The sequence below is a fragment of the Cydia fagiglandana genome, chromosome 1 (genome assembly GCF_963556715.1).
Source record: "Cydia fagiglandana chromosome 1, ilCydFagi1.1, whole genome shotgun sequence".
NCBI classification, from domain to species: domain Eukaryota; kingdom Metazoa; phylum Arthropoda; class Insecta; order Lepidoptera; family Tortricidae; genus Cydia; species Cydia fagiglandana.
The window spans coordinates 21,520,130-21,545,749 of record NC_085932.1 but is presented as its reverse complement, the minus strand read 5'-3'; the positions used below and the strand labels follow the sequence as shown (position 1 = coordinate 21,545,749).

Genomic DNA, 25,620 nt, shown 5'->3' with positions numbered 1-25,620 from the left:
AAGCTTAAGAGCCGCAAATGTTGTTTTCAGCAATATAAGAGAGTCATGGTTGTATTCTATGTCTTTAAGTATTTATATATTATATATATCGTTGTCTGAGTACCCCCAACACAAGCCTTCTTGAGCTTACCGTGGGGCTTAGGCAATTTGTGTAAAAATGTCCTATAATATTTATTTATTATAAGAATTCTCAAAGGTGACGTGAAGAGCCGCAATTGTACCTCCAAAGAGGCGCGTGCGGCTCGTAAGCTGCGGTTTGACGACGGGTTGAACTAGAGTATCTCTCACTCTCTTTAGTTGGCAGGTAGGTATATTAGCGATTTTCAGTTCGGACTTTGATGTTCGGAATAATATTTATGGCCTTAAAACAACTTAAGGTCATGAATTGTGTAATTTTTAATTTTGTCAAAGTCGACTCCACGGTTTTCTTGACTTCCCGCCCCGTTGCCTATCGGGTATCTGCACATTGGCGAGTTGTTTTTAAACACCGACCCTGTTCGGAAATTGTTTTTTAATTTTATTTTTAGAAATACTAGCCACCGTTTTACGTGTAACATAAGTTGAATTTAGTTTTTTCATGTAGAAGAGCAAAGCGGGTAATTGTTTTAACTTATTTTCTATGTCCTTTGTCCCGTCTCTGTAAACGGTTTTTCTAATGACATTTATTTTATATTCTTACATTTTATTGTAACCTGCAATTTTGTTTTTTTTTTATTATTACAGTCAGGAGTAAAAATGTCGATCCTCCTAATTTACCAATATGTACCATCAATCAATGCTGGGGCCAAGCCAAGTGGGCCTCTCCACAATGTCCACTTGGACGCGTTGGTAATTCGCAAATATAAGGTCATCGCCAGCTGATATGGCAGTTCATAGAGTTCATAGGGTCAAGGGGAGGAGGAGAGGTACACATTTAGTTAGAAATTTTGTTCTCTTGGGCGCTGCTTGGTGATTCCCATGCGTAAATATGTAGGTATGGGAGACCGAGGTGAGTTGTGACAGAGGAGAGTTGTGATATCGTTGATTTTTTTGAATCTATTAACTAAAAACAAGGTCGTAATAGCACGCATTTGTTAGTTCAAGTTACGAGCTAACAAACGCACACTGTTGCGAGCTCGCTAACAGTCATTAGATTCCGAAAAATCGACAATGTCACAACTCTCATCTGTCAAAACTCACCTCGGTCTCCCCTACCTATATCTACTTAAATTCCAAGAAGTGCATAAAACATAAACACAAACAGTACTACTTACAGAAATAATTACCCTTACCTTATTAAAATAATTAGCCTTAAGTAATTGATTACATAAATTCTAAATAATTTTCGTATTTTTTTTTGTTTACCCATGGGCAAAGGTCGCCTGGTCTGGTGACTTGCGCCCTCCGATAATTGTGAGTCAACTGCGCAGTGGCAGGTTTTGGTTTCCGCGCACGCGCTTCGCCTTCCGGCCGAAACACGATCGTTCTGTAATTACCAATTGTTAAAAGGAGAAGCCAAGTGCGAATCGAGTGACATCCGTTAAATCGTATGCCGCTATAAAATTCGAGGACGAAATAGCTTTATAACTAATATTAACTATTGTAGGTATCAATCAACAATTATTTATTTCTAATTAGACTGCTTTGAAACTTAGACACCTGCGGGCGCAGCATGGTTCCATTTTTATAGCCTGTCACTATGCCTGTCACTTTCGCACTTACATATTTGTTACAACGTGACAGGCATGGCGAAAAACGATAAAAATGCGACCGTGCTACCGCCGCCGCTGGTCATGTATTAATCTTGTTAATAATTAGAAAAAAATAAACTGTTTTGAGGTCATCGTTGTCGTCACCGCCACAATCACAATCAATAAATATGACGCAGTTAAAACTAGAACCTCTTAATTTGTTCAAAATAATGGAAACTAATTACTATAATTATATACACATACTTGATAGACAAGTTTATCGCCAGCTTAACCGGAAAACTAAAATAAACTGCTTCATTTCACATCCCAATCGTACAATCGTCTACGAAACTAAACCTTATTGCTATGCAAGTAGAGTCCACAAATAGTAATCATTAGTATTGTGCCAATGTTGGCCACTCGTAAGGTAAACGAATGCCCTGCGGAGACATGGGCATTGGAAGCAGCTGTTTAACCGACGTTCGACTAACGTTAATTAAAACAAAACAAACAGAATGCTCATTTCCTCTAAACAAAATCACAGAATAGAACAGACAGTTGGTTCTAGATAGTTACACGTAGCTACGGCCTACGGGTAATAATAAATTAATAAAGAGAGATCTTAAGAGACTCTCACTAGGTGGTTGGATCAAGGGTGAGATGCAGAAGGCGGTGATATTGGACACGGTGCGTATAGGTAAGTAGTCCGCCGGTTCCTCTCTCTGCAGCCCTGACCACCGGTAGCTTGGGCCTTGCCCCGATGCTGGCGGCACCCTAGGCTAGGTTTTTTTATAATGTGTGCTTCTAAATATTTATTTTTATTGTTTTGTAAGTGTTTTTATATTTTACTTTTATATGCATATTAGAAAAACCCTAGCCCAAGAAGGATAATGAATAAGAATCATAAATAACTCAATTATTAAGAAAATAATACTCCGGCAATTTTGACTGCGGGGTAATTTCAACTAATCGAAATATCTTGCATGTTTTACATTATTAACTGGAGTCACACACAACACATCTTTTTCGCTATCTAGACATATATGGTACTCTAGTTAATAATGTAAAACATGAAAGATATTTCGATTAGTTGAAATTATTCTGCAGTCGAATTGCCCCGCTGTACCTTATTTTTTATTTAGTTACAGGAAATCAAAGTAGTAAAACCTATGGCTCGTTTCAATTGGAGGTTGTAATAAAATACATGCTATATAAAGGCTATTGCCCATACATTGAATCTTAACAGATTTATTATACCAAGCATTAGTGAAACTAGAGAGCCAGCTGTTAGTATTTGCTCTATGGCGCAGATTTACTAGAGCTGTCATGAGCTGCCGATGACAGGCGCATCCCGGAACCATCAATGTCTAACATCACACGTTCGGACCACGAATACTTTTCATCAACGTTTCAATTGATTTCTGATTATGAAACTACATATTATTAAGAAGGCTATTTAAAAATATGCCTTTTGTTTTTGTTAACTACATCCTTTTTGAAGAACTTTATTTTTATTAAGCATTCAATTCCATGATGACGTAAATACGGCTATTAAAGTGATTATTCCCAGAATCGTTAAAATCTTAGAGCCAACCAGATATTATGTCTTCTGACCTAAAGATGAACATCATCGGAAGTCCCTAGATATTAATAATAAAGCTTCTAAGAAACAATCAGATTACGGTTCCTTGTGCAATCAAAAACTTCTGAATCGATTGACACTGCACTCATCGATATCCACTCAATGGTTTTAAAGCTACAATGGGATATTATAAGGCACCTACTTATATTAAATTTAAATGCATACATCATGCTACTAAAATCCTTCCCGGAATAGAAGTTATACTAGGACTTTTGCAAAAGGCTTATTTGCGGCCACTGATTTTATGAAATCTAAAATTAAGTGTCGTGGAAGGTGAAAAGTGGACAGTAAAATGGGTGAAGGAAGGTGTTAAGTGGCCGCCTACTCACAATACAATCGCTAGTTAGGGTCGCAATCAACTGACGCGAAAAAGACTAAAACGCTGAGAGATCTGTGGCACAAGAGCATAGGAAACGGTTCAAATTAGCAAAAGCGATGTCGTATTGTGGTCGGCAAAGCAGGGAAATAAGAATAACGTTTAAAAGTCATTGTTCTTAACTAAAGATACTGATGAGCTGATGCTGGTGCGTTAGCACACGGGTAATAGAGGCTTTACGTGTATCTAGAGTATCTAGACAGCTTGAAGTCTTCATCCACCTTTAATAAAATCCGCATTGTTGTTCGGCCGGGATAGTATTTGCTGTTTTCTGTTGTGAGGATGGATGTCCTTTGTAATATATGTCCTACATATATTTCAATAGGCGCGGAAATATTGTCTTTCTATTTGTGATAGGCTGCGTAATATCAAATTGTATTAGTCGCTTTAATTAAACGTGCCGGCAACAGATTTACATACAACTTTGTCGGCCTAGGGTGCGTAGCCAACATGCCAATCGTGTAAGCTCCGTAGCGAACGAAACGCAACTGTCACTGTCGCACTAATATGGAATTCAAGAGTGCGACACTGAGACACAAAGCGTTTCGTTTGCGCCGTAGCGAACTAATGTCTCCCTATCACTTGCCCATATAACGCTACGTCTTACGTAGGCGAACAACGCGCGAACGCGGCGCGGCGCGGCGCGGCGAAAGCGGCCGCCGCCGCGCCGCGCCGCGCCGCGCCGCCTGACATTCGCGTGCAAATCGCGCCGCACCGCGTTCGCAACGAGATCGCTTACGTAGGACACTTCTATGGGCATCAAAGGATTGATTTCGCCGCGCCGCGCCGCGCCGCGTTCGCGCGTTGTTCGCCTACGTAAGACGTAGCGTTAGTGCGACAGAGAGACGGCGTTTCGCGCGAGTAATAATACTGACTATAAGTAAATTTCAAATCATTGTACGCTATAATAGCTTCAATAATAGGCGTAAAAATGTAATCGCATTGAACTGAAACAAAAACGTTATACAACATTCAAAGTCAATAGATTTGTAACGCAACAGTTTCGAATTGTATTGTCAAACTTCAAACGTTATTTAATGCTAATGTGGCAGAGACAATAGCAATCAACGGAGTGTTCACCCCACCGTCACATCCGGAATGCGTTTCGTTACGTTTTTGATTACATTAGAAAAAGTAATTGCGCAACAAACGATGTATTTCCTTTTATGACAAATTGTTCAAAAACGACACAATTCACAATCACACAACGTAACCTACGTTATGAATGTGGGTATTTTACTTTTTACAATTTTATTTATTTATGTAGATAAGTTAATTGTATCTAGTTCAGTTTTTAATTTATATACGGTAGTGTGACTCCTTTATAAAACAAATAAAAAAAATATATTTCATAAAATAATTTAATTTGTTTCTTAGTTGGAAAAAAACTGCTTTAGGTAGTTACAGGAAAAGGATGCATCTTCCAAAAAATAAAACCTTACTTTTCATTTTCGTAATCGAAATTGTTTTAGCGGTTTTAGGAAATTCGATTATGCATACATATGTATGAAATCCAAATAAGTAGAGGTATAAATGTTATCTTAAAAACACTTATGTTCGAGACTCACGGCAGTTTAATAGTTTTCATCTAGATTTTTTTTAAACACAAGATTTAATGAATAAAAAAGATAATTAACAGTATAACTATAAGGTAGCTTAGCATAGTTAAGTTAACGCCTTATTACAGTCGGCTGCGTTATCTCAACGAGGTTTTGTAATTTAATTATCCTTATCTTTTTTTATTTGACTGTACGATAAACACAGTTCTTAAGATGAGTTCTCTTCTAAATATAGACGCTGACTAATTCTTTGCCTAAGCAACTTTGTAGTTATGTTACGAATCAATTTAGTATTTTCCAGTCGTAATATTTTATAACCGGCTCCAGATAAGAGATTTTCAATTTATCTGCGGTAGGACCTATACTTAGATACCTATCTTTTTACGCTCTAAGTACGAGTAAGCCTATTCAGGCAGGGGTGCGAAACTACTGACTTCGGGCAAACTCGGCTCCGTTCGGCTCAGCATTGCTCCGAGCAAGTATTAGGATTGACACAATTTAACGTCCCTTTGCGTGCACAGATAAGATAGTGGCTTATATTTTGACAACCCTAAATAGGCGAAAGGGATATTAGTGCCATATATTAGAATTTCGCAAAGGCAACAAAGGCGAACTTATCCCTGCATGGGATCTCTTCCAGTTAACCTTTGATGAAATGAGTAGAATCGGTGTGTAGGGATGAATAACACATAAAAACAAAAAAATACAATCACTATAATTAATGAAATGCAAGGTTTGAATAGGTACACATTGCAATACCTAGAAATACACCAAAAAAGAATGCATAGATACCAATACTTATTGGTAGGTATATAAATAAAAAAATATTTAAAATAAACAAATTTATTGGATATGAATTCAAACACGAAGATTAAAGAAAATTAAATAAGTATGTAAATACTTACTAATAGAGAAAAACAAAATTAAGTATCGGAAAGCAATAAGTACCTAATACAAAACGAACATTTCGCCAAAAAAAATCAGAAACATGCTTAGAACACCTTCAATCTGCAGACGCGTGAATGCAGAAGTTTTTTTTTAACACAAGCAAAGTTATCGATAAGGCATCGTTTTTAGGACGTGTCGTGCCCCCCGCTTAGTAGAGTCCGTAGCGCGATCAGTTGGCCCCAAGCGCTCGCGCTGAGTGCGTGTCGACGTCTGCGCACGCGTTCGTTCACCCCCAGCTCGATCGTCAGCTGTCAAATTTGACGTTTCGTAATCGGGGAGAATCCACGATTACTAAGTAATCAAAGTACATTTAAACCTAGTAACCGAAGACACTGCTCTAACAAGAATTCCGACTTGCGTAAAAATGTTTTGACGTGCCCGCTTGTGTTGTGTTAGTGATGATTTCTGATTGTATCGAGTGCTGTGTTTTGTGTAAACTAGTTTCGAAGATTCGTCGTTGTTATGCTGTTATCATGTAATGTCGTTCGACGCTGATATGTCTATAATTAGCGACCTACGATGGCTGCAGGACGAGGAGTTGTTTGCTCTTTCGTTGCAAAACGGTAGGTTTCATTCACGTTAACGATCCGGTTTTGTTTTTCTGCCAATGACGTTGAATTGTAAGTGCGCGCGTTTAAAGTGTCTACCGAGGCGAATCGTAAAGTTACCTCTGAGGGAGCAGAGTTAATTACTTTACTGTTAGACCTTGGTTAGTGCCTGGGCAACAAATTCTTGGCTACTCAACTTCGCGGCAAAATGTCAAGCACTTGCGCACAACACAAACAACATTTTGAGCGCGCTCAGCTCGCGAGTCACTGACCAACAAATGAAAACATTGCTTTTAACGTTTATATTATTCTAAACGTTGGACATTTATTTTAAATTTGTTATGAATAATAGCAGTTTATTTAAAAAATATTATCTACTTACCTGTTAACTTTGCTAACTAAAATATAAAATACTTAATCATAGTTATTTTAGGTCTTCTGTAATCATTAACTGTCAAGTTTAACATTTAAAAAAAACACGAGTGAAATATTTTATATGTAAGTAAGTACTTAGTTAGAAACTTATCAATAATTTTAAAAACCTAAGTAATCGTGTTTTGGTCATTATTGTCGCGCAGTGTCGAAGGATGCGTGCGCGCAGTATCGGTAGGTAGGCAAGTAGGAAATAATGCCCAAGGTGAGCTAGATTCTTGCCGGCCGCCTGGTGCGAGCCCTGAGGACTCCATTATAACACGCAATATTGTCAAGTTGATTAAAAACTTTGCTCTGGCCGCAATGTCACATTGGGTTTCCCCAAAGTACCACTTTCGATTGACCGATCTTTATTAACTCCTTAAAAAAAACTGTTTTGGCGGAAAATTAGGTACGTGCGACTCAAATCTGTTACAACCTACTATTTAGCTGTGCTGCATAGTTACTGTGTGTATAACAAAAATATACAAATTACATTTTGATATTAGGTACCTTTAAACTCTTACTTGAACTGTTGTTCGAAGTTCGAACTTTATAATCTGGCTATAAAACTGTTATGCATATAATCTGTCAGATGGCTTAAACTGACATTCAAATAAATACAAACCTTAGCTCTAAATACCTATAATAAAATATATCCCTCTGGTCCACATGAATCAGGGAGTCTCTATTTTTTATATTCTAACTAAGGAATTCTTCACCTATGCAAGCACACAGCTTGCTCAGCCGGACGGATGTTATATTACCTATAAAACGAATTGCAGATGCATTTCAACATTCTAATTAGAAATCTAATTAGAAGCTGGATCTTATTATAATCGCTAGCCGAGTGCTTGTGAACCACACCCAGGGAACTAACGATGTTTCGCTAGCCGCGCTAGTAGCGCTTATATATGTCACGCAAACTTTAATATGGATCATCAGGAGGTCGCATTTTTTTATGATATAGGCGGCAAACGAGCAGACGGATCACCTGATGGTAAGCGATTACCGCCGCCCATGGACACCCGCAACACCAAAAGGGTTGTAATTGCGTTGCCGACCTTTGAGATGGGAGTACGCTCTTTGCTTTATATACACTGGAACGCGACTCCCCTGGTCTACGTTAACAATGGAAATAACACTTATTTGTGCTAAGATAAGTGGGTACCTAAGTTTGATATAACTGTACTTTTGACGACCGGTCTGGCCTAGTGGGTAGTGACCCTGCCTGCGAAGCCGATGGTCCTGGGTTCGAATCCCAGTAAGGGCATTTATTTGTATGATGATACAGATATTTGTTCCTGAGTCATGGGTGTTTTCTATGTATTTAAGTATTTGTATATTATATATATCGTTGTCTATGTACCCACAACACACGCCTTCTTGAGCTTACCGTGGGACTTAGTCAATCTGTGTAAGAATGTCCTATAATATTTATTTATTTATTTATTTATTTATTTATTTATTTATTTATAACTGTAGCAAAGATGAACATACGGCAGGCATAAATATTTCATCTGCATTCTGCATCCTACCTACTAACTAACGATACGTCATTCATTTCATAAACGTATCGTCGGTCAAATTCCTTTGATAATATAACACCCACGTAACTTCGTTAGGACCCGCTCACTATAACGTCTATAACAATACGTTTCAGAATTTCTTTTCTAAAGGCGGTCTTGATTTGGGAAACAAAGCTTTACAAAAAGTCGAAAGATGGTAACAAGTAAAGAATTACGCTCGATCATGCTTATATTGTATGACTAGTCGCGCCATACACCATCTAAGAACTGCCTATAGTGTGATTTAATTCAATATATTTAAACAAATAATTGATATGGAATTGTCGGACGACAGACGGTCAATATCGCAAGCATCTCCTGGTGATGCCTCGCGTCGTAGAGGAAAACACGTGTCAAGTTTAGGTGTTGGTTTGTTATATACATATTTATTTTGGCGGGTCAGAATTACAATTGCATGCCTAAAAATTGCAAGTAATTTGCACTGATTTTGCAGATTAGAAAAGCAATAGGTACTTAAATTTGTTTTATTCAGTGCAATAAGAATTTATCAAAATCATTCTTTTTCTAATAAATTTATTTTATTATTTCGTTGTGTTGTGTGTTTTACAAATTTAACAATTACAGATACCGTTTCAAACAATCCGCTTCTAAATGTTAAGTAATGTATAGTTGAATTAATAAAAATATTTCCCGTATATATATTATACCAATAAATATTTACTTCCAAGTAGCAGATTTCGTGGGTTATTCCAATAGGTATTGATCAACCACTTTAGATATTGAAGTCATCGTCTTGGCATTTGGTTTCAAATGTTTATGTAATGTTTACTTTTGTTCTTGACATTGACTATTTTTCTTAATCAATATTGCGCGATTATTGAAGTGTGTGTTGGTGTGTGTAAATAGGCAACTACTTAACCGGTTCATCGGACATAGATTAGGTGTATTATTGTTATCTTCAATGTTATTTAACATGTCCTAATAAAACAAGTTTTCGTAAAACTTTGTGTCTATCGATTTGTCATTGTCAACATGGCTCAGCTAATGATGATTGTTTTATAGTCTGATATTATGCATATGGAAAATCTGACATATAGTATCATAGACAAAATTCAATTACACACATGACATTTGAATACATTTCAAAAGCAATGAAATAACAATTCGTTTTTACGGACATAATACTTAAGTTAAACACGACTTGGACTGTAATAACTATTAGTAGGTAATGATGATGACTAGACCACCGCAGTTATTTAACAAGCTTAAACATGCAGTTAATTAAAAGAAAAAAATCCTTAAAGCAAAGACCATAGAGTTGAAACTAAAACCCAAGTTCATTGTAGACCTGCAAGGATAAATAAGAAATAGGATAAATGTAGTAGTATGTTAGAATTGGCAACATAGTATTAAGCGGAGCAAGTTGTAGGTTACAATCTGACGGAATAGTTGAGACCACAAGGAAGCGGTAAAGACTTCGTTAAAACACTGTAATTAACATTAATAAGAATTCAAGTTATTTCTCTAAATATAAATATATCTGCGAATGATATAATAATGCGAGCGACATTCTTATGTAGTAGGTGCCTACTCATAAATGAGGTAATACTTTATCACGTAGGTGCAGAAGTAGTGTAATTGTAAAAGTAATTGTTTTCCATCGTATTTTCTCGGAAACGTTCGTATTAAATTTGTCGTGCTACTTCAGTCAACCTCAGTACTTTTTGTATAGAGACTTTTCTGTGAAAATACGATGGACATTAATTATGTACTACATGTGTAGTAGGTACTTAATCTTAGACAGCTTTAGAAAAATACATCAAATTTAAGAAAACGGTTGTTACTCAGTATGCTATTACAGATGCCAAGACGCTGGTTTCCAGGCTAACGTATACAGAGTGATTCAGGAGACGTGAGCAGGACTAACACTGCGCATTTAGTAAATTATAAGCAACTGTTTCGTATCAGTATTAGTGACGTTTACGTTAATTTTCTAGTCGTGTTGAAAAAAAAAAGTTATTAATTTATTTACGACATGCATGGTCACCCTACAATAAGAATACTAAATTACCGATATTTTGTGTCAAAATGAATGTCATCACGGTCTGGTTACTTTTAAAAACTCGTATCTCACTCAAGTTTGACAGTTTATTTTCTTCGTAATCATAATGCTGTCATTACGGTTAAAGAGGTTTTATGTTTATTAATTAGGTCTTGTAGGGTGATCATGATTGTAGAGAATTAAATTTGCCCTCGCCAAAAAGTTAAAAAATAGGAAAAAGTGTGGTTGTTTCACCTAAATACGACGGTGATAGATCAATTATCAGTTACTGAGTGTGCAGGATTAGTCCTGCTCACGTCTCATGAATCACCCTGTATAAATACATAATACTATTAAAAGCGTTAACATTGTGTGGAAATGTGGAAGTCGTTTAAAATCTTTCCTATTACTTTGTCGCAGTAACAACTATACCGCGATAATTTAAATATGTCAAGTCAAATTTGTAAAAGCAACAAGGTACTAAAATGCTCAGTGACTTTTGACGCTGAGCTTACAATGGACAGTTTGTAACCTAAATATGCTGGGCATTGGATACCTTCTGTTCAGGAATGTGACTGGCTCGTTAAATGCTAAAGTTTGTTTTAGGATATGCCTGGTATTTCATTGCGCTGTTAGGTATTTTCACTTATCGTGTTACGGAGAAATAAGAAAAATATAGCTTTATGAGGAGCACAAAAAACATTACTACAATTCTTCTAGCTTCTGAATTTTGTATTTTTTTTTACTTTTTCGCCTTCTACGTATTCATAGACAAAGAGAGTTTGTGAATCTGTCTGTGGAAAGAGAAGAGCCGTAGAATGTACCTATTGGATCCCATACATTTCACGACTATTCTCTGTCCGCACAGACTCTTATATTTGTACTATATATAAAGCTTTAAACACAGGCGTATTTCAGGTGCTTGCAAACTCAACAGGCCTCCGAAAGCATTCGATATCCAAGCCTCAATTTAATAACGCACCACCATAAAGTTCAGGGTAACCTTAGCATATAATTTAAGGAGATCGTTGACGTCAAGCATCGATGACCTCAGCTCACAAAAAGCGAGAACACGGGCTCGCTAATTAACTATTCATCTTATTACCAAAGATTACAAAGGGGTCATTCCACCGTTTCGGGTGTTACACTTGAACTCATAAAATAAGGTTTTATTCGATATTGTAACAGGAACTAGGAGGTTATAACTATTGATTCATCTACTACTTTGATAATATTTTCCTTTTCTGTACGCACATTATTAAAGTATAAGAGAAATAACGAGAGAATCACTAAAAAGTAGCTGTTTCGGGCGTTACGCGAATTGGCCTATACCTTCTGACCATCAGTACCAAAATGCATAATTAAGCGAATTTTATCAAGTAAGCTCCAGTTTGATTTATGTCAAGTAATAATAGTTAGTATAGTCTACTGAAACACTGAAGTAACACTTAGTATCACTTCTTATTTAATTTTAATAAAATAAATTACCTGTTTCGGGTGTTACTCATGGTTCGTTTCGGGTGTTACGAGTACGAAATTAAGACAGATTTATACAAAATGATGGCTCATTTTATTGAAATTATTGTCTTTTTAATAAATTCGATTAAAAATATAAGTAATAAATGCTGAATTATTTTAAAATACATTATCTTAACAATAAAAACTGTTTCTCGAAGATATCATAATTATTTTTCTTTCGATGCGATTATTTCCGAAAATATTCACTTAACCAAAAACTTGTTGATGGTGACACCTATTCATTTTGAAAGATCTATCCAACGACACCCCACATCACAGGATTAAATGCAAAAAAAAATTTAAAATATTTTTTTTTGTACAGGAGCTACCATAAAAAAACACTTTTTTTCGGTTTTTTTTTGTGACATGAAGGTTCCGTATGTTTTCTATGGAAATAGGTTAGTTTTGAGTTCTTAAACCAGTTTTCATTTTTCAACCCTTTGGTAGCGTTTCTTATGGAATGACCCAAAGATGATTGCAAAATGGAAAATGTGATGAGAGTTTTTCAGATTTGAAAGATTTACTTAAGGGTGGTATTCCACCTGTCCAATGTAATTACGTCTCACACTGTCATTAAGCAAAATGTGAGACGCAATACACATTATTAGACAAAGAAATTGGATAGGTGGAATACCACTCCGAGTGATCCATTATGTTAAATTTAAAAAGACATTTCCGGGTTTTATATTTTCTCATACTGTGGTGTTTTGTGTGATGAAAATGAGTGATCTTGACAGATTAAACGTTGGAATCGCGACAGTAACGCGGTACCGACAACGTGTCAACGATACAGCAGTAACGTAGCAGCAACAAACTGCTGCAGTCGCTCACCGAATGTTACTTCTATAAATAATTGCTATAATTTTAAAGACTGCCATTATAAATAGTCAATGGCTAGTTGGCTAGAAACTAAATTGCTTAGAGGAATACTTAATGCCTGCAATTCTTGTCGGCAACATATCACATATCAAAATGATGTCATGCGTGACGCAGAGGCTGGTCGAATGGCAAAAACTCCAGAGTGATACATTCTAATGCATGAATGGAGATGTTTAGAATTTCTTTATTGACGACTTAATGGGAAATGATTACCCTTAAGAAATTACAGGCAGACGGCTATAGTGAATAAAAAGATCTTCCTGTATATTGTAATTCATAACCAAATCACATATACGGTATAGCATCGTAGAACAACATTAGGTTAATCACAGAACACCGCCTCTAGAAACCTAATATTGGCCATTTTGTTCGCGACGCAAATCACCAAACTGTGAGGCGCGGGAGGGGTGCTCCCGGCGTTGCGATTGGTCGTTCCAAACATGGCGCGCTGACACGTGTAAGCGTAGGGATGGGACATGTTCATTACTTGCAGTGGTACTGGTACCAATGGTACCGTAATCTATTGTGGTAAAATAATTGTTATCAATAAAGTCCACAGATTTATTTATTTATTTATTTATTTAAACTTTATTGCACAAAACATAAAAATAATGTACAAATGGCGAACTTAATGACTAATGGCATTCTCTACCAGTCAACCATCGCCAGTCGATTTACTTCAGAATATTCATACAATATAAAAAGAGTTCCCTTGCACTTCTTCAAAGTTCATCGTCAGGTATCAGGTCCATCTCGTGACCTAACTGCTCACCTGGATTCTTAAAAAAAATTACATCATTCATTTATTATTCATAAATCAATCATAAATTTCAAAAATACACTTTGGTGGCAAACGCAGCCTATGGAAAGCGATCATCCATTAATTACGTCACACGAATTTCTAGGTTTTTTGATCCCTCCCCCCTTCTTGTCACACTTGGTCACATTTTGCAAATCCCTCCCCACCTGGTGTGACGTCACATTTTAGGCAATTTTATTTTCAACGAAATCGGCAATACTAACTCGGAATTATTTTTTGAATAAAAAAATATTTTTGGTACAAGAAATATTAGTAATTTTATAACACAAAATCATTTAGGAGCGAAAATTACCTAAATTACCTTCCAAAACCTCATTATTTAAATGTACAGCGACTAATAAAAAAATATAAATTAATTTTCGGTTTCTGATGAATAGTGTTGAGGTTAAAGTGACGTCACAATGTTTGTGACTCGCCCCTCCCCCATGTCACAACATATCACATTTTCTTGACCCCCCTCCCCCCCTAAACGTGTGACGTAATTAATGGATGACCCCAAACTATACTACTAACTAAGGGGTCATCCATTAATTACGTCACACCAATTTCTAGGTTTTTTGACCCCTCCCCCCCCCCTTGTCACACTTGGTCACATTTGGCAAACCCCTCCCCTCCTAGTGTGACGTCACATTTTTTCTACGAAATCGCCAAATCGAATTAAGTAAGTACCTAAGTATTATTAATATTTTATCTAAATATTTTTGACGATATAAATATTAGTAATTTTATAACCCAAAACCGCTTAGGGAAGAAAATTAAACGATTAAAAACTATTTTCGTTTTAAAAACTTGTTATTTAAATGTACAGCGAACTAAATAATTTAAATAAATTTTCGGTTACTGATGAAGTTAAAGTGACGTCACAAAGTTTGTGTCTCCCCCCTCCCCCATGTCAAAATATGTCACATTTTCTTGACCCCCTCCCTCCCCCTAAACGTGTGACGTAATTAATGGATGACCCCTAATGGCGCTTGCAACTCCTAGTTGTGTCACATGTCATGTCACATGGGCGTTGCTCTGAAAACCTGCTAAAATATCATTATTTTCTTATTTTGATGCTACCTCAATAATGGTACTATATACTAACTAAAAACTAAACTAACATACTACATATACCTACTAAGATAAACTACCAAGTACCTAATTAAAACTGTAGATTCTACAGATCAATTTTATTTATTCTCAGTTAAAAATAAAAGAGAATCACATTTATCTTTTACATTTCTTAAAATGGTACAATATGGTACGAGCAGCACGAAGTTACCGCAATTGACAAAACCATCACCGTCACATCACTAGTTGTTGACGTGAAAGGGATAGCACATTGCATTTTCAAGTTGACGGAAAAGGACGGGCTACTTCACTGCCGCTCAGTACAACCATATTGACCAGTATAAAATGAACCCCGCGGACAAGAAACAATTTTCAACAAAATAGTGAATTTGACTTAATTGCGGAATGTTATTCCATCTGTTTTATAACTGGAAGTCTTAGATGACTTGCCACACCATTTTACACTGCAAAATCCCATGATTTCCCAATGAGTTAAATAAATTGCGATTTATTTTCGTAAACACGCGCACGCTGTTAACAGGTCGTGAATTTGGACGCAACTGATCGGAGCGGCGCGCGTGCAATATTTTATAAGCGCTATTGCTCCGATGAGTGGAGGCCGCGAGCCGTCCTATAAGCTATGTCTATAGGGGTTGGTCTGTGGGTTAATTGAGCACATTTGGCTGAATGGCTTTTACATGTATTTGCCATTGAAATGCTTCCGTGCTGACGTAGTGGTTCCTTGTATATACTTGCGAACAAAAACATAACTATTAACCATATTTAACTAAAACCACGTAATCTAACAAATAACAATGTTTGCTACATAGTTTATTATGTCGTGATGCTTATTAGAGCTGCTGGCACTTACGATATTTTTAACGATGCCTTAATGCAAATTTGTCGCTTCGAAACGCAAACGCCAACCGATTTAAGTTATCTTTTTATACAACATAAAAATTCTTTTACACCTGTATGTGTCAATATGCGGAAGTGAATCTTATTCACAGAATAATAGAGACTTTTATTCATGTACATAGTGTCAGATGTATAATGCCGTCCCATCGGGGGCAAGGTTAAATTGGTGACACATTCCAACAGTCAACGTGCAATTTGCTGAATTCAATTTACATACATATACATAAATTATCTTATTAGTTTGTAAATTCATATTAACTACAAGTCGAATAACTTAACTAGTATTTAATTTGGCAAAATTTATCGGCGTATTAGAAAGCGCAAGTTATTTAGTCGAATACAGCAAAACTGGTTAAAGATTTCTTATGAAGGTGCTAATTGAGAACTAAGTGTAGAATTTTATCAAATGTTTTGCAAGCTTGTTAAATTGGCCAGAACAGAAATCTAGCTGTAAATTGTTTAGGACATAGGATATCCAGCTGGATATAGTTGACACTCATACCTAGGAACCATAATATATCAAAGAGGCATATCTAACAAATGTTAGTATAGCTGTATCCGTATCACCTAACTTCAAACTCGAATAGATCCATTCGACCCTCTCGGCAAATATTTACCCTGTTACCTTTTCCTAATAACAAAATCGCATAATCTGACGGATTTACCCGAGTTTGAAGTTAAGCGACTCAGTTAGTTTTACCTTATAGTCCTTAAATATATTCCTCATTCATCGTTTAAATTCAAATAATAATAAATTAGCCTATATACGTCCCACTGCTGGGCACAGGCCAGGAATTATAAAAAACTCAATAAATTATAATATTTGGTTTTAGTTATTTTATGACCCTTAATAAACAGGTATTGTTGCAAAAAAAGCGCTGATGGCCTAGCGGTAAGAGCTTGCGAACTTCAAACTCCGGGTCGTACCAATGGGTTTTTCGGAACATGTACCAAATATGATTTCATATTTAACAGTCGCTTTTCGGTATAAGGCCTAGTTTACCCTCCGGGTTGGAAAGGTCGGATGGCAGTCGCTTTCGTAAAAACTAATGGCTACGCCAAAAAATGCCGGGACAACGCGAGAAAGATGATGATGGACCATACACCACAACTGTAACTGCTAAAGGGGCCCACTGATTAACTGTCCGCTGGACGGAATCGGCCTATCAGTTAGAACAAAACGTTGACAGTTCCGAACAACTGACAGGCAGGTACCATCCGGCGGACTGTTAATCAGTGGGCCCGGGCCCCTTAAGGTAGGTCTTTCTTCAAGTTCCTGGAAACGCCTTGCTTTAGCGTACTTTTCTAATAGCCTTGTTTCACGAGGTAATTAGGGATGGCCACAGGGTATTCGCCAATATGACTTGAGATTAATTATTATAAATAACAACTCGTTAGTTCCTCACACTGTAATGAGATTTTAAACGACCTCCATTACGACACTTTAACGCTTTACATCTTGTGTTTTTGTTGTAAAGTTACCTGACATTGCATTAAGGTTTGCATATACATATATACTTACTGTGGTAATTTGATATAATACCGTAAAATTGTACATATAGGTACCCATGACTTTTCAGACGGTTTGAGAATTTTCTTTTTTTTTTAAACGTTGAACCTTTCTCACATGGGTGTGACGACATGAAGGCCGATGATAATAATATAATTATCATAGCTTGTAATTAATATGATCCTGCTCTTTATAATTACAGTTAAAAACAGGGTATTGGCAGGTAGGTACCATCTTCTAAAACATCACTATTCTTTACGTCTCTACCAATCCAGCTGACCATAATAACATTAATAACTTCTTACCAACCGCCTCATCAGTTAATCGGTAGTGTCTGTGCGGACATATGACATATGTGAAGATACACATTTTATTTTGACGAAACCTGAGGTGGATGAGCTATCTGTATACTTCTGTACTCTTCTCTTTCCGAACAGACTATACTTATAGCAATGATTACTACACCATTCCGCAAGATGGCCCAAAGCTCCCACACCGAAAGCATGTGTCGACACAACGCTTGTATGTGTAGTGTAGCAGATGCGCTTATCAGCGCAGCGCCCGCATTCCGTGGCTTGATTGATAACTTGCTTATGTAATAATGTATTCTATATAGTTACATGTAAGGAACAACAGGGATTCTGCACAGTGAGCGTATGGGCATGAAAAAAAAAACAATTACACAGTAAAAAAAAACAAACATGAACTAGGTGAAACCGCAGTGACGATGTGAATCTAAATCTAAAGTGCGATTTCTTTAGGTACAATACAGATACAATAAGCGAGATTTAAGGATGAAATTACTTTCAAACTAGCTTTATAAATTTTATAATGTTATCTGGAGTTCAACTTTTATTACTATTACTTATGTAGAGTTTCGTATCTTTGCCTGGGTTTTGATACTTTTCTCAAAAAATCTCTCAATTTTGAAAGCATTTTAATCGTTAAGGCGAAAAAACGTTTTTTTGTATTCCTAACTATCAGTATACAACACTAAAACTTTGAATTTCATTGGTTAAGTTGGTAATAAATGGCCCCAAAGGCAATAGGCGATGTTTGGGTATTTTTCCCAATCTTCGCCTATGGCATGCCTTGCCGCTAATACTTACTTTTCTGTGACTTACACATCATGTTAAGTCGCATCTCCTTGGAATGTGCTAATATACTATGAACCTTAACTACACCAGACTAGACATATATTTAAAAAACGGGGTAGTAGGCGAAGTTAGGTAGCAGTCTGAAGTTGTTTTCATACATTTTCTATAATGAAGCTAGGGCTGCCAAAAAGTAACCAACATGTCAAATAAAGGGGAGTAATGGTTTATAAGTTAAAAATTTTTTTTTTTTTTAACAAAATTGTTTAATCAATGTTGCAAAATTGTTGTTATTATCGTAATTGACATCAAATCACCCTTATTTACACAAAGTGAGACGTAAAAATACCTATTTGGTACCTACTCAATATCGGTAAGAGTAGAAATAAACATTTGCATATAACATAAACTAAAATAACCGAACATAAGAAAATATTTAAATTTGGAAACAAATAATGTCATCCACCAATGAATGTGGTACAAAATATTTGTCAACCCTAGGGGTAGGCGAAATTTGGCAACAAGATGGACGCAAAGTACCCTCTCCAACGTTTTATCCAATTGTGACTTCTAAACGTGAGCTAGCCATTAAATAATAGTTTCATATGAAAAAGAGATAGTTATAGGGTATAATCATGTAAAAAGTTTAACATTACCGGGTCCGTGTCACCGTTTAAAATTGAAGTTAAAACACTGGTTTAAAAAAACGTGTGGTCAGCATCGCGAAAAAACCTCTCTAAAGGTCAACTGTGTGAAGTTAGCCGCAGAATGTTCGAAGAATATTGATACCCGTAAAAAATACTTTGTATTTAGCAGTTTTATGTAAGGCTTACACTAGAAACATTTTATTAATGGCTACTTATGTCAAACTAGGCGAAAATAGGTAGCGCAGGCAAAGATACGAAACTCTACGGTATTTAGTTATTATCTATCTACTACTATGTACTTACTCCTGTACTTATCATAGTTATAAATAAGTAACCGCAAGAAATAGTGGCTGTAAACCTTATAAACAAATAGTTAACCTAGCAAATTTCCTAGTCTTAATTACCTATATAAAATGTACGAAAGGGCCTGTACATTTTGGCTTCAGATCTGCGCACGCATCCCAAATATCTGGGACACCATTGTTCTATGTACGGGAAACATATAAAATAAATATCAATAGACCACAGCGTTTGATTTCACCTTTCCCAACATTGTGAACTTCTAAGGAATGGAATGCGTTTCCTACGCACAATAGTAGGCTATGTATTTTCAAGGCAAGGCAAGAAGATTGCATTGGAAATTCGTAGGAAAATACATTGAGATAAAACTCTGGCCTAACAGACAAGAAATGCGAATAATACACCTACTTGTGTACTACCTACACCTTACAACAATTAAATAAGGCGTACGTGAGCAACAAAGATAAAATTATTACCTCCGTGTTGCGTTTCGTTGTTGCTTATACTTATCTCTACAACTTCACTCTGGGGTCGTTCAACTCTTATTAGATAATATTTTAAATTATAATTGTTTTTACTAATGAGCTTATGTGGGCTTTTCAGTTAGATAAGGGTAATAAATTTATCATGTGTTTGTGCAACTACAAGTACGTATCTCTTGTTTAATATGTACAGTCGCCATCAGATATATCGGAGCGGCCGAGGTGTTCACAATATCTGAACAAGCACTCTAAACGCCTTGGTAATAGAGGCGTGCTCAGATATTTGTGAGCACCGTGGCCGCTCCGATATATCTGATGGCGACTGAGTAGCTACCGCGAAAACCGAAATTCGCAAATTGCGGGGATCTTTCTCTTTTACTCCAATGAAGGCGTAATTAGAGTGACAGAGAAAAATCCCCGCAATTTGCGAACTTCGATTTTCGCGGTTATAGCCCTGGCCGCCTAGCCAAGGTTACAATCGCTATCGCATCGACAACGAAAAGCATTATGTATCTCTATCACTCTTCCACATTAGTGTGACAGTGACAGTTGCGTTTCGATCGCTACGGAGCGTTAGCGATTGGCATCTTGGCTACGCGGCCTGTACCTATGAGGTGTTTTTATCCACTTTTCACATAGAGTGCGGTAGCCTCCATACTTTACGCGCACTTTAGGCAGTACTTAGCTAAACAAGGTAACTAATTATTGTGGATAAATCTAAATTAATTACGTAGATCACTTAGTTCAGAAGGTATAGACATGTTATGTATAAGTATAGGTTTGCTACATAATGTGTCCTAATATGTGCGTGTCGGTATGCAATTACTTTCATTTAATTCTAAGCTTCACTTATCTGCCTATCTAATAATTGTGTTAATCATAAGTACCCACTTATATAAAAAATCATATTAATTGAAGTAATTCCAATTAATAAAAAAATCCAACAAAGTAAAATTAGCGAGCGTTTACCTCCCAAACGAGAATCTAACGATTGGTTCTCAGAGTTTGTTCAGGCTGCCAATTTCAGCACAAACTTCAGACTATTCTTTAGTCATGTAAATTAGAGGGCCCTCGTTAAGGTACCTTATCGTAGTTGAATAATAATACCTGCGTAACTGGTAAATTTAATGACATGAAAACATTTTTTTTTGTTATTCCTAATCATAAATGAAAAATAAGTTGCTCAAAAGATAGTATAATAAATCAAAAATATTTTTTTTTAAAGTCACCTTGTTGATATGTTGATGATACTCTAATTAAATCAGTTCTCGAAGACAGCTGGAAGGAACATGAACATGGAAACATGTTATTTACAATTAAAAGGACTACAAAGACTATTAAATGATCTATGCAGGTTAAAACCTTCGTATACATATATTTTCTTGGTTCTTCACAATGATATGGCGTGGCGATGGCGTCCATTGAAGATAATATTTATTTTGTATGAAAAATAGGGAGTCTAAATACTTCATAATTTTTAAAAGTTGTTGAACAAAAGTGTCACCGTTTGAGGAGTACAATCTATGTTTTAATTATTTGCTCATGTTACAGGCCACACACGGTATATATTTTTGTTTTTGGAATAAATAGCCTTACCTGTATTTTGTCTACATTAAACTTAGTTGTATTGCATTCACACAAATTGTAGAGTAATCAAACCGCTGTAAACTGAACTCTCTACACGTGACATACGACTTTAAGTGCCAAGAAGCATACATTAAATAAATAAACTTTGTCCTATCACGTATTATGAACTTAACTAATGGTGCATAAAGAACTAAATCAGATTGAATCTATGCTTCGACTTAGAGCGTTTTTCCGTGCGATGAACATGATTCACCTCTATCTCAATTCTGTCTCTTAGACAGCTCCATCGTATGTGCATTTGAAAAATAGTTTAAACATGTACTCTATTGCCTAAGAATAAGGTATGCAATTGAACGAGTTTCTGAATGTACATAGAGCGGATATGCTGGCGTTGCAGAATTCGGGCGAACAACGCGAGAAGTAAACAATCCCTATGCCATAAACGCAGAGACAGTTATGGTGCCCTTCCAAGCCTTACATGGATGCAAAGTTCCCGGAGAAGTGGGCCACTTCATTGTGCTGCAACCTACTTGCATATCGGCACGAATCCTGCTATGTATTTAGGTGAAAATGTGCATTTTTATGGCGTTTGTGTTATGTTTAATGCAGATTATGATTTCTTTGTTTTTCACTTTTCTCTTTTTTTCCCTTCCTACTGAGGATCGTGATCAATTGGTTTAGCAGCTCCTGTGATTTTTCTCCATCGGTCTTGTCTCGATCTCCCGTAGCCCTAACAGCTTGATTGAGTTTACTCAAGGTTTGTTTGATGGAGTTTTTTTCACTTAAAACATTTGAATATGTTAAATGTATTTAGTTGAATATGTTTCTTACTGGGACGTTATTTAATCACTATGATCTTTCTAGCATTAATGATATCATTACATTCGGGTTCAAGAAACTCTCTTAGATACTTGTGCCCCATGCCACTAAATTTGGAGTTGTTATTAATAATTATATACATAGGTAAGTAAATTTGCATTTTGGAACTTATGTCATTAGCGAAAGATTCCAACTTGTGCACATATTTAAGCCTGGACGGAGCGAGCACTCAAACATTCTGCTCACATCACGGACAGTACCTTGGCATATATTTGCCAACGGTTTACTAAGTACTCATTTGAATTTGAAATCGACAAACAAATCGATTCGTCGCAATGACATCTCCCTATGCAAAAAACATTTGCGAAAACGTACTCATGCGAGATGTGTTCGATTGTAGACTTTAAGCAGTTGCTCTAAGATAGGTATTAGTTTAGATAAGTTTGGTTACTGAGTGCACTATGGTTTTACAAGTATAGTTGAATGTGCATATTCAATGGCCACATTATGTCATTGTTTTACGGTTTGGCTTAATATTGTACCACAAACTGAGATTGAAATAAAATTAGCGCCGATATAAATGTCATTGCCCGGGTGTATTGAGTCACCTACAAAACTGCCTGGTCAAAATCAGTCCCTTTCCCATAAAATAATAAATAGGTATGTGCGTTAGTTTAGATCTAAATTAGAAAGAATTATAAGGACTCATTTACATTGAATTTCCGATAGTAAACCTAAACTCAACCCATCATGAACCTAAAAGTAAACGTGCCCTTATTGCCGATTTCTGTTATAGATTAATATAAAAATTGCCCTCTAAGGTTTTACACTCACTTTTGTACACATTAAGTCTTAACTCAATTTCCAAGTTAATTAAGCGAAGGTTGTGTTTTAAGGACGCAAAAAAATCGTTTAATGAGCCGTATAAATATTAATATTGCTAAGTAAATTTGCGAGTTCGGACCAACCGTGAGTTAATTAGTGCCAGTCAGCCATTTTGTAAAACGGGTTTGATTTTGCGCTTCGATTAGGTGACTATCGATTCGTATTGATTTTTGCGCCTAATGTGCTGGATTGTTGCCAAACGCCATTGTTATCATAATGATCCTACTATTAGTAGAAGGAAGTTCATTAGATTAGACTCCCGGCCTCACCGAGATTTTTTATGACGTGTCGATATATATTACACGTCGTGATATAATGAAACGTTATCTATATAGAATTTTCTGTTTCTGTTTCTTTTTCCTAATCTACTAAGAATACCAAATTTTGACAAATCACTGCAATAATTGACGATATCACAGAGCTGTCAAAACATAATGGTGTCCAAGTGTTTTACAAAATTATGATACAAATACTTTGTACCATCGTCCACGCAGTTAACTGACAATTCGTAATTGATGGCACACTGATTAACAGTCCGCCGGACGGTATCGGCCAGTCAGTTGTTCGGAACTGTCCAATTTTTGTTCTGATTGATAGGCCGATACCGTCCGGCGGACTGTTAATCAGTGGGCCCCTTAAGATCTATCAGTAAGGTATGGTTAAGAATGATGTTATTATTGCACACGTTCAAAACAAAACATAAAGAAATAGTAGAAATCATCATTTGATTTGTGTAAAATGTTCACGGTTAAAATGTTAGTGGAAATTATGCATTTTGTCGTAAAAGGTGCATTTCTGAAAATGTACTAACAGACACGTTTATATAAAACCACTTATACCTCATTAGTGTAATCAAAAGGTACTTAATTAAAACGAGCAGCACGTGGAAAGCGTGTTTTCACACGTCTGACAAAACCAACGAATTTCACTATTTTTCGTCCACTTTCCCACACTTTAGGGTTATCACTTGGTTGCTTGTATGTGTAGTTATATCTATCGCGATAAAGTTTAGGGACGATAAAGAACTGCTTGCATCGTATCGCGCACTTTCAATATTCGAGGTGGAGGTGGTTCAGTATATGACATCTATTTCAGTTTATTAGGTACATAGTTGTACGTTTAGGTACCAGAACATCTAATCTTACTTGTTTCTTGCAATAAAATACCTATAGATTTAGACTATCATTTGTTACGAGAACCATATGTATATTAAAATATAGTACAACGCTATATCGGCTATATCGTATTTCTGGTTTTACGACTTAAATCTATAGCTTGCACCACTGGTACTTGACCTTATTCAAACGTATCATTTCTATATTTATCTAGTGCGCGATGAAGCAGTTGTAACAGTTTAAAGATATATTCTTGTTAGTGCATAGTACGTAGCAACCAAAATGTTAGATGGTCGCTTCACACATTTCGCGAATAAAATCAATACGTACTACGTTATGTTTAAAACCCACCAGCACAATTAAATTCAAAGATATATTTTAGTAACAAATTTATTTTTATAACTACCACTCTTCTCTCGTACTTTTCTATCAATGTGTATCACTACAAGTTAAATTAAATTTAAAGTCGTAATTTTATCGTTATATTTTTTCGGCTGCCGCTTACTGCCAACCCTACTTACTCAAACAGTCCGTCCATTACGAATGTTTGGCGTGGTCGCACTGCGAAGCGTTACGGACGAACCGTAATTTGATTAGTTTGAACACGCTAGAAAGTGAATGAGTTTTAATTTGGAAAAACGCCTACGTTGTCTTCTCTTCGTTTCGCTTCGAAGATGGCGTTACCCAGTGCCGACCACAACGAGGTGACTTCAAAATGCTCCATCCAGTTTTTATGCCATAACAATAGAGTTATTCATATTCAATGGTCTTCGTAAGTACGAATTTGAAGATATGTATATAATTATTATCCTAAACAGATTATTAAGAGTCATAATTGCATTGAGAATGCGTTCAATGCAATTATGACTCTTCTAAGTACATCATAGTAATTTCAGTTATTTCTTATGTCAGCTTCATCATCATCATAATTTTAAGAGCCTATCTTTTGTCGGTGGAGTAATCGCCATTCCGTTCTTCTCTCTGTTTTGAGCTCCTGATACGTCACTACATTAATTTTCTCTTTCGCTTGGTCCAAAAACGCACGTCTCGGCCGTCCTCTGTCTCAGCTTATTTTACTGCATTTTATTTTAACCGTTTATTAATTAATTTCATAATTTTTGTCATGTCCAATTGTTTATGTTTGAATTTAATTTAATAAAATTCTCTCTATTGTAAACTAGCCTGGATATTAACAATTCTTTCCCATATACCTAAATATGATTGTCTTTGCAAAAATGTTCAGTTTGCCTCTAACATCTTGTACATTCC

At 36.2% G+C, this 25,620-nt stretch overlaps 1 protein-coding gene across 3 annotated transcripts in view; it reads left to right on the top strand.

The window, feature by feature from the left end:
* The window catches only part of LOC134667014 (rho GTPase-activating protein 7), a 383,984-nt gene that overhangs the window by 28,169 nt on the left and 330,195 nt on the right, over nt 1–25,620 (top strand). Inside the window, exon 1 of one of the 3 annotated variants that reach the window (XM_063524331.1) lies at nt 6,301–6,758. The exons of the other annotated variants lie outside the window; for them this stretch is intronic. Within the exon in view, the coding sequence (XP_063380401.1) occupies nt 6,674–6,758 (85 nt within the window). The 5' untranslated portion in view covers nt 6,301–6,673. Of the gene's footprint in view, nt 1–6,300; nt 6,759–25,620 lie in introns of those variants that run through there. 3 annotated transcript variants of the gene reach the window in all.